General features: G+C 43.6%; 1 protein-coding gene across 1 annotated transcript; it reads right to left on the reverse strand.

The window, feature by feature from the left end:
* Positions 1–6,364: 6,364 nt before the first annotated feature.
* LOC120400131 lies at positions 6,365–10,662 on the reverse strand. The gene is made up of 4 exons (XM_039528522.1): positions 10,495–10,662; positions 9,532–9,765; positions 8,684–9,019; positions 6,365–6,847 (listed from the first exon to the last, which is right to left on the reverse strand). Exons 1-4 carry the CDS (start codon positions 10,540–10,542, stop codon positions 6,638–6,640), a joined length of 828 nt encoding a protein of 275 aa, XP_039384456.1. The 5' UTR covers positions 10,543–10,662; the 3' UTR covers positions 6,365–6,637.
* Positions 10,663–10,882: the final 220 nt, after the last annotated feature.

Raw genomic sequence — 10,882 nt, forward strand, 5'->3', positions numbered from 1 at the left:
AAGTGTAGCTTAGGGGGATTGGAGCTCAGGCAAACTCCTTGTTAATAGAGCTGGCATTTGAGCTTCATGAAACAGCTCAGCTTTAATTAATAATAATAATAATTAATAATAAAAAAAACTTTCTGGACTATTTCCTTGCAAGCAGTGACTTGAAAATGAAACCTTATGGAAACTGATTGCCAGAGCTGAAGGGCTTCAAGCAGCTGGGATTCATTACTGCCGTGGAAAGCTGGGGAGACATAAGATCCCTCCCCCACACACACATGCAGTCACACACACGTTTTAATTCATAAGTATGCACCTAATTTAGCTCATCTCTTGTGCTCTGCTTCACCACAGCACTTCTGCCTAGAGTAATAATTAAATAGTAAATAATAATAACAGCCTACCTTATTCCCCTCCTGCCTGGATTCCTGCTACAGAGTTAAAGAAATAGCACATATATGCTCACCCCAGAGCCTCAAAATATGGATTTATATCGGGATCAAAAGTTTTCTGGTGTTTCAGTTGAAGTTGAGTCTGGAATTTCAGCTCAGTGTAGAGGTAGGGGACAGTCACCAGATCCAAGTTTCCCAAAGTTAGGGGATTGTTCAGATCTAGGGTTTTGCTTCAAGCTGGGAACACCAGGTGCATTTCACTAATTAAAAAAAACATATGGCACAAAACCATCTCCATTGTGATGTCTTTTTTTTATTTTTTAGAACAATTTGCCCTTCCCACAAAAGGATGTCTTTTAATTTTGTTTCCAATGTCTCATCCTCTTTATTTAGCTGCTTGTTAAGTCTGAGGTCCTCCTCTCAGACAGACCCAGCCCTGTTTCTCTCAGGTTCCAGCAGATCTCTGCTTACTAGCAGGCCAGTGCTTTCTACTGCCTCTTGAATATGGTGCTGCACACCTGGCTCTGAGGGAATTTGGGAATAAAGCTGTGAGAAAGTTGGCGTTGGATGGCAGGCAGGTTGGCAAATGTTTTTGTTGAGTTCAGTACTGTCCATGTCAAGCATTCAAAAATAATGAGATAAACCAGGGGTCAGCAACCTTTCAGCAGTGCTGTGCCGAGTCTTCATTTATTCACTCTAATTTAAGGTTTCACGTGCCAGTCATACGTTTTAACGTTTTTAGAAGGTCTCTTTCTATAAGTCTATAACATATAACTAAACTATTGTTATATGTAAAGTAAATAAGGGTTTTTAAATGTTTAAGAAGTTTCATTTAAAATTAAATTAAAACGTAGTGGTGGCCAGGATCCAGGCAGTGTGAGTGCCACTGAAAATCAGCTCACATGCTGCCTTTGGCACACGTGCCATAGGTTGCCTACCCCTGAGATAGACCTTAAAACGGTGGGAATCATCATGTTTTTTTAATAATGAATTTTGTGCTTTTTGTATTGGCTGTCCTATTTCTGAGGCCTTAGGGTACAATGACATCATGTTTTCCAGCTTTTCTTTGCAGATGTAAGCAGGGTCTGAATGAATTCTCCCCTGACAACTAGCTGGGAGGGGAAGAGACTTTAGGTGTGTTTATGTAAATACAGTTTGCGCCTGCTCTGCTTAGATATCCAGGAAATAGAGTGGTATGTTGCTCAAGGTAATCAACTTTGGCTGTTGTTGGGTTACAAATCACTTCAGTACTGAATGCAGGGGTAGTGAAATGCTATTACCAATGTTGTCATTATTGTGTGAATAAAGGGGAACAGAACTGTGCTTAACCTGTCCCAAATGAGGGGGTCACCTCAGCTGAAAGGACCTCATTAAGCCATGGGCTCGAATGCACGACCCCTGTGAAAGTAAAAGGAGTGGGGGACAGGTCTCCCAGCCAGGAGTTGTGGGTCCTCCCCTGTTCAAAGAAAGAGCTAACTAGGCTTTATTAGGAGCCTCTTTATTATTTTAAAGCAGGGGTAGGCAACCTAAGGCACGTGTGCCAAAGGCAGCACGTGAGCTGATTTTCAGTGGCACTCACACTGCCCGGGTCCTGGCCACCCGCCCAGGAGGCTCTACATTTTAATTTAATTTTAAATGAAACTTCTTAAACATTTAAAAACCCTTATTTACTTTACATACAACAATAGTTTAGTTATATGTTATAGACTCATAGAAAGAGACCTTTTAAAAACGTTAAAATGTATTACTGGCACGCAAAACCTTAAATCAGAGTGAATAAATGAAGACTCGGCACACCACTGCTGAAAGGTTACCGACCCCTGTTTTAAAGGCTCAATCAGAGCTGAAATCAGTTGTGGTGAGACTGTGTTTCTGTCCAGCATGTAAGAGCAGAAGGTGACTGACAGTCGGCTGGTGAGCGAGGGGCTGGTGAACCAGTGAGCAGAATGAGTGGCTGGCGAGGCAGTGAGGAACCACAGCTGGCAGTTATCCAATTTTCACTTATAATTTGCACTTATCCAAATGTCAAGCCAGATCACTTGAAATTTGGTCCGTGTTTGAAAATGTCATTGGATCTTCAAGTCAAGCCAGTCTGAATGTTGGTCTCCTAAGGAGACAATATTGCAGAAATCTTCTTGGGAGAACTGGCCTTGCACTTGATAAATGTTCATAGTGTGGCTCAGATCTGGGGTATGTGTGACTCTGGGCTAAGCTCACTGTGCCGCATTTTAGTTGCCATACACAGAGCAGTCTATGTAAGTATATTTAGCCCAGGCAAAGGCACTCAGAACAACATCCTAATAGAGATCAAGTATTGGAGAAGCACAGTGATGTGTGCCCATATCGTCTAACCAGGGGCGGCTCCAGGCACCAGCGCAGCAAGCGTGTGCCTGGGGCGGCAAGCCGGGGGTGGGGAGGGACTGTGTGCCAGTCCTTGTGACGGTGGCAGTCAGGGATCCTTCAGCGGTGTTTCTGTGGGAGGTCCACTGGTTCTGTGGATTCGGCGGTAATTCGGCGGCGGGTATGCTGAAGGCACGGGACCGGCAGATCACCCGCAGAAATGCTGCCGAATCTGTGTGACTGGCAGACCTCCCACAGAAACGCCGCCGAAGGCCACCTGACTGCCATGCTTGGGGTGGCAAAAAACATAGAGCCGTCCCTGCGTCTAACAACCCTTTTCTTCCATAGATAGTGGTTTGGCTATTGCGTACAAGACACTCAAATGCTTGGAGGACTGCTTTCCCCAGCCTGAGAATATTGAAAGTGCACAAAGAAAAGCATGTGAATGATACAGGAAGGCTTTAATGAAGTAGATTATGGTAGCAGCAATGCAGAACAAAAGATGCCTCATAATGAAAGAGCTCAGTTTCCTCATAATGGATATGAAGATGAAGTAATACAGGAACAATGCAAGCTGGCTGTGGACAGGCAAAGGCCCCAGAGTGCCTCATCAAACTGTAGGGGTCAACTGTGTGTGACATTGCATGCTTATGTCCTTGATGCTCCCAGTCACAGACTCCTCTGCTCAGCATGGCCCAGTCCTTTTTGCCTGTGCCACTCAATAGCACCACCACTGTAACCCACCTTCAACTGAGACTGTTCATTATGTTTGCCTGGCACCTAGCACAGGGGCATGAGTTGGTTGTGGCCTTTAGGTGCTACCGTAGTGTACATGTGAAATAATAATAAATGGCAATAATTCATGTTATATTATATTACTCTTATTTCTCATTGTGGTAGTGCCTAGGAGCCACAGTCATGGACCAGGTCCCCATTGTTCTTGGCTGTGCACAAACACAGAACAAAGATCTAGTGCAACTGTTGTTTGAACAGACAGACTCAGTTAGGCATTGCTAGTGACTCCGATTGATGGTAGGGCAGCCCACTGCTGATTGTGCTTGTTGGTACCCCTCAGATGTTCTTCTCTTGAAAGCTTCTCTTCTAGTAGAATGCCTTATTACTGCTTCACCCACATTTCCCAACACGTTGCTACTGCCTGGCAATGTTCTGACACAAAGAAGTAACAGGCAGCCTAGCTCCACTTACCTCTCTGAATGGATCCTGCTGACACATCTGCTCCATCTTCTTATGCTGCCACTCTCTTTAGTTCTCATTGTGGTAGGTCAGCCTAGTTAACTCGACCTTTAGCTGCATCTCTTCCCACTCAACGTCATCTGGTCACAGGGGACCCTTGTTTGGCTGCCCCGCATCTTCCCACTTACTGAACTCTTCCCCCACTGATGTCTATTCCTGCTCCCAAAAGCCCATTTCTGACAGTCGTCTGAAGCCTCAGATAACTTACAGAATAAAGCCTATGAAGGAAAGTTAATATAGCTCTTGTCACACAAGATTTAGGCACAGAGAAAGAAATAAACTTTGTGAAGTTGGTTTCTCAAACAACAGTTTCCATTTCACAAGGATCCCACTCTCCCATCCACAGAAAGTTCAAACTCAAACCAAACTAACTGTAGAAACAATTTCACTGATGTCATGATACCATAGTCACCATTTCCCTGTTGCTACAGTACCCTAGCTCTGTTGCCAAAGTCCTTTGACTCTTGTGCTATCTGTCCTCCTAAGTACTAAGTCTTTTGTGTTGCAAGGAATGTATGTCTCATCTGTCAATGGGACACATCCCACTAAAATCCTCATTTTTCCCATTTCAACTCCATGGCACTTTTAGCCCCCGCCATCCCAGGTTATTGGAGACAGGTAATTACACTTATAACGTCTTTACATTTGTGTTTGCACTAATAATTTTTAATCTCTTCACTTCTGGCTTAATAACACAGTTTAACTGTCATCAGCCATTCAAATAACTCTGTCAGTCCAAGCTATTTTAAAAATGTGTGCAAACATCCAATCAACTCCTAAGCGATCACAGACATGCAGACATCTGTTAGGACGTTCACATTGGAAACACTGTGGAGTTACAGAACTACAGAGGGGAACCTCTTTATATGGGTCTTCGGGTGGACTTGATTTGGTGTCTCCACACTGATGCTGATAGAAATATTTGTAATCAAAAGGGTTCTCAGGCTGATTGGATTTTATACAAGTGATATCCCAGCTGCTTGACTTCCTGCAAAATCTCAATTACAGTTGTAAACTAGAATTGCACTGGAGTGAATATGGCTCTCCCTGGCCAACATAAGCGGTGGCACTTGTCAACCAGAACAGCTGTTTTAGTCAGCAGCCTCCCCATGCTGCCAAGGATTCCAGATACAGTGTGGCTGAATTCAACTAAGGCTAATTGCTGCATTACAGAGGAACCACAAAGTATGACAGGTGAGTATCCTAAAGTCTCTTGTGTGGAGTGAGCCAACTGCCATCTAACCTTGGAGAAGAGGAAATCTAGCTGCAATAAAACCTTTGGCCCTTATTTTATTTGGACTAGTTACCTGAACTCTCATATGTTGGTTGTGTCAATGTCAGACAGCCTCAGCTTACTTACCATGTCAAGCCATCAATCATTCAATTTACTGCAGATCTTTGCACACATGCAAGCTAGAGAATCCTATTTGTGATCTTCCACTATTTTGAAAATATAGAGCTGTAGATCTGGCTGTGGGGTGACTTTGGAGATCTGCACTCATTCCGTGGTGGGTCAGTGTTTATCCAATAGCTAGACCTGGGTCTGAGATACACTTACGTCAATGGACATGGTTCAAAGGGCTTTTTCTAATTGCCATGCATACCATGGGCTCTGTATGGAAACAGAATGCCATTTGAATACACACAGGATCAAGCATATCAGAAACACACTCAGGAATATGTTTGAATTACACCCATATCATCCCCTAAAACTTTGACTTGAACAGCTCTTTAGGTGTTGGGATTAAGGTATCCAAAAATGCTCATTGAGTTGTTTCCCCATCATGTACACAATGCCATACACAGACCTTGCAGGAACAACAAGGACACAAATGCTAGAATGATTTAAATACATACAATAAAGTTTATGGGGACGTGTGGCTGAATAATGTTCCAATTCTAACTTTGTGAGCGTGTGAATGAGATTGTACTAGCGTCTCACCAGCCATTTAATAGGGTAAACAACTTCTCACCTTTCCACACCTGGTGGGAGGACCATTATGTTGCATGATAAAGGTAGTGTAAAAAGGAACTTCACCAAACTCTGACTACACTTAGTCCCAACAAAAAGGTCAGAAGCATTATCTCCTAAATCTTCCTTTAGGGGTCCCGAGTCTATAGCAATCTCAGCAGTCACCAGAACTTGGCTGCAAAAAATGTGAGTGCTTGTTCGTGAAAATGGGCCACCCAGCCTCAAAAGAAATGGTGTGGAACTAAAGAGTGTGCCACATCCCAGCTAGGAACAAGTGAACCTTCTCACTGAGAAAACACCAAGAGTAAATAACCATGTGGGCCCCCTTCCACACAGCCTCACAGAAACAAGGCTCATAGCCAAGCCGCTATCTTCCACCAGGGAGGTGAGAATAAATGGACAAAGACACATTCCAAAGCGATTTCTATTACATGTATCTTTATTAGTATAGGTGAATGTGACAGAATTATGCTGAATATGTTAATGGAAGCACATGTAATTGAACAATGATATTCAGCTACAATATTCAAAAGGAGTAAGTGAAACTTGCTCAAATTATAGCATTGTGTATATAATGATAGTGGAAATGCTAGGTGAAGCGCAGGTGGGATAGTGGAGATGGGAAGCAGGAAAAGTGAGGGAAAAGTCAGGACAGATAAGCATCTGTTTCAGCTGTAGCAAATGTGCTGTTGGCTTAGCAACATTTTTTCTTATTTTTGTAATCCTGGAAAATCTTCTTGAAAATGAAATAGAGCACAATGGCAAAGCAAAACAAGTAGTGTTTTATAACAAAATAGAACGCCAGCTCCCTCACTGTGTAAATGAGGTGTATAAAGATGAAGCAGTATAGAAACAAGGTGTACTGGTTCTGGGGCTGGAGTAGGTCATGGAGTCCTTGGCCAAACTGTGGAAAAAGGAAGAGAGATGCATGACATTGCAAGATCACATTCTGCACACTACTTTGTACAGATGCCGCTGCTCAGCACACCCAGTCCTTTTAGCAGGGGCGGCTCCAGGCCCCAGCACGCCAAGCACATGCTTGGGGCGGCAAGCCGCGGGGGGCGCTCTGCCGACGCCGCGGGGGCGGCAGGCAGGCTGCCTTCGGTGGTTTGCCTGCGGAGGGTCCGCTGGTCCCATGGCTTCGGTGGACCTCCCGCAGGCGTGCCTGTGGAGGGTCCACTGGTCCCATGGCTTCGGACCCTCTGCAGGCAAACCGCTGGAGGCAGCCTGCCTCCCGTGCTTGGGGCAGCAAAATCCCCAGAGCCACCCCTGCCTTTTGGTCTGTACTGGATGTCACCACCTGTGTAGCCCATACTCTGTGTGAGCTCATAGTCACATATTAATTCATCTTTCCATAACGAATAGTTCAATCATCTCCAAATACGTACTTACACAACCCTTATATGGGAATGGTTAGGCCTTATGTTAATAAAGGAATTGGCAGTTTCTTTCTTTGATTGAGCCTGAAAGATGCCAATATACACTGGGCCTGATTCTGATCTCATTTATATTTGTAATTCCATTGGTGTTACTGTTGTGTAACACCCTCCTGCAGTACTTGGTTCCAGACTATACATACAGAAGGTGTTACAGGTAACTTTAAAATCTATGTGTTTGTACAACACCTTGCCAAGTGCAGTCCTCCATCCTAACTGAGGCTCCTAAGCTCTACTGCAGTACAAATCATAAATAATAATGCAAACTCTTCTATCTATCTTGTGCTAACTAACAGCACAAAGCCTGCAAGAAACGCTAAAGATACATGTACATCTTACCATAGATGACATAGGAATAGACTGCCTGATATTCCTCTTACTCACACCAGTAACCAACTGTTGAAAGTGAGAGGAGAAATAACCCCTGAGACAGCAACAGTGATCAGGAAAACCCACTCAACTGAGATTTGCAAGTGGCACATCTTCTAAACCTTTCTGCCTCTGTCAAAAAATTATCTCCTTTAGACTGGACACCTGGTAACAATGGACCAAATCCTGCAAACCCTTCACTATGTGATTTCAACAGGGCTACTTCTGTGAACAAGGAGTTGCAAAATCTGGCCCATCTTCCAAATTTGAATGGGCGTCGTGACCAGATATCTACCTGCCTTCACAGCTGTTTGCTCTGATATACTTGTGGCTTGGTCATCTAACTGTACCGCAGGAAATCTTTCAGAAACTACTCTAGCAATAAGTCCTCTTTGACCTCTTTCATTATGGAGGCAGGTAAACCAAGGCAGGCCCTCAACGTTTTGCTGCCAAGGGTGGCAAACATTTTCGGGGGGCCCCCGAGTGGCTGAGTAAACACAAACACTTAAACAAGGGCTGAGCCATGTGACATACCCCTCATGTTGATTTGGTGCCCTCCAGAAACTGGCACCCAGATCAGCTGCCCCTAAAGCTGGCCGTAAGTTAATCAGTAGAACCATAATTTGGAAAACATTCCTTCTATGTTTTTCTTAAGCCCATTGAACTTTACCCAATAAACTTAATTTGCAAGTTCAAAGTACTTTAACAGCTCATTTTAATTGTATCACAGTCTTAGGGGACTGTTCTTAGAGGAGGCAATATCTTGAGTTCTCTGTGAGCAACAGTGTGAGCTGTAGGGATCACATTCCCATATCTAATTTAAAAGCAGGATGAAAATGTTCTTGAGGAACATTCAAAGGAATGAGGCTTTATGGAAGTGTGGAAATAGTTTCCCTCTCTGTCATGCCCACCGCTTTTTTCCCATTCCCACTTACTGATCTGGGTGTTGCCTGTTGACGTATCTGCTCCATAGTCTGCTCATGCTGCCGTTGCTTTTCATTGTCTTCATGTTTGTGTTTCAGCCTGGTCAGTGCAGAATCCCACCTCATCTTCTCCAGCTCGAGATCAGTGGCTGTGATGCGTCTGCCACATGGCTGTTCCAGCTCCTCCAAATTGCTGATCTCACCCATGCTGGTGAAACCTTCTGGCTGCAAAGCATCAGCTTCTCTCTTTGCCCTGTTCTCCAAATGGACTGCTTGGCTCTTAGCATCCAAGCCCTCTGTCATATCATATGGGATGTATGATGATGTTGGGGTACCTCTGGAAGCATCCTGGTACATATTGGGAGTAAGTATAAATTCATATTTAAGCTAAATAAGAGACTTAATCAGGCTTTGATGGGACAGATTTGGTCTCATGTACATAAAACTTTGGGCAATTATATATTCACATATGGACTCACTAGTCCTATAATATCCATCAGTTTCCTTTGAAAAGGTATTTTATAGAGCTGGTTGGGAATTTTCTGTTGAATTTTTTTTTCAACAGAAAATAAAATTTCTGCAAAATCAAAATTTTGATATAGGAAAATCTAAATGAACTATTTTGTTGAGGTCAGATTGACCCAAATCAGAACATTTTGATTCATTGACCCAAATCAAAATGTTTCATTTCAAGTCAGTTCAATATTAATCTGTGTCCATCCAAGCTGCTGCCTCATGAGAGAGATACCTCAGATGTCCCATGCTCCCACTCTCCTTTAGGGGCTGAGCTCCTGGGCTGGATGACATCTCCCATTATACACCATGATCTTACCTCTGGCTGAATTTTCACTTCAACTTACCATCTTCTCATGCTGCTGCTGCTTCTTGTTGTCTTTATATTGAGCTATCTGCACAGTAAATTCAAATCCTGTCTGCATTTCCTTTAATGCTGTACCAGCTTGGTCTGAATATTCCGACCCCTCCAGGTTGCTGAGCCGCTCCAAATCGGCTTGTGTCTCCTGATCTCTAACATGCAGAGACTCCGTCTCAACATGGGAGACATCTGATGAAGTCAAGGTATCTCTGGGGGTGTCCTGGCACAGATTGGGGAAAATCATAGATGTACTTTTAAGCAAGTGACCCCTAAGAAGCCAAGGGATGGATTTTGAAAGGTATTTAAGCACCTGCAAATGTAGATAGATGCCTAGTGGGATTTTCAGAAGAACCATGGTGCCTAAATCCTATTGAAACCACTGGGAATTAGGCACCTAGGCAATTCTGAAATCTCACTAGGCACCTATCTGCATTTTTAAGCACCCAAATACCTTTAAAAATCTGGCCCCAAACAGTATGCAAGGATGAGGTGGAAATATGAAACCATCCTCTTCTACATCAACCAATAGATTTGGCTGGGGCCCAAAAGGAGGTATGCTGCATCATCGTATGGCATAGCACAGCCAACACACTTCCTGGAGCTCTGGGAAGGATAACTTCTCTTTTCCGGAGGTACAATCCATCCTGAAGACTCCTTAGAATGAAGCAGCCCCTCATTGCCCTCAACACAGAACAGTGCTTGCAGAGGCAATCTGCCACTAATCAGAGTCAAAACATCCTTTCAACTGACTTTTTTGAAATAAGAGTGCAACCTGTCTCTTATCCCAAGCTACATGGTATTTATGTAGACATTTTATAAAGGAGGAATGACCCACAAAAGTCATCTTTATAAGAAGATTTAGACAGGCAACAAAACTCATTCTCTAATGCTCCTGAGCTACATTATTGCCTAAAGCTGATGAAGAAGATAAGAAAAACTGAAGAATTACCATAGCTGATTTAGGCACAAAAGCGGTGGAGGAGGCTAGACTAAACATTAGAGACACACACAGCAGCCTCTGTTTCACAAGTCCCCCATGCAGAAAATTCAACCCCAGCTGCTCCGACAGGCCCACACCATTAAAACCCAAACCAAGCTACTTTTCTAAACTGCCACAGTGATGTCATTGCCACACTCTGCTGACATCATAATCACTCTGTTGCCACAACATATTACATGCTCTCTGTTGCTAAGGGTCTGAACTGTCACATTACCTGTCTTCCCACATCCTCACTATTATCACTGATATAAATCTTTAAGTTTGGATAGCAAGAAAAGATCTATTGGTAAGGGCATCATCCTGGGTCTTGGGAAACCCAGGTTCAATCTCTGCTCTG

The sequence above is a fragment of the Mauremys reevesii genome, linkage group 3, assembly GCF_016161935.1.
Source record: "Mauremys reevesii isolate NIE-2019 linkage group 3, ASM1616193v1, whole genome shotgun sequence".
NCBI classification, from domain to species: domain Eukaryota; kingdom Metazoa; phylum Chordata; order Testudines; family Geoemydidae; genus Mauremys; species Mauremys reevesii.

Bases quoted from the DNA above. Each gene is read 5' to 3' on its own strand.
- LOC120400131 (XM_039528522.1), bottom strand. From the start codon at position 10,542: ATGTTTAGTCTAGCCTCCTCCACCGCTTTTGTGCCTAAATCAGCTATG. The intron at 9,020-9,531 runs GTAAGTTGAAGT...AATATGTACCAG, and splicing joins AGCAGCAGCATGAGAAGATG to GATGCTTCCAGAGGTACCCC. The intron at 6,848-8,683 runs GTAAGTGGGAAT...CTTTTTCCACAG, and splicing joins AACAGGCAACACCCAGATCA to TTTGGCCAAGGACTCCATGA.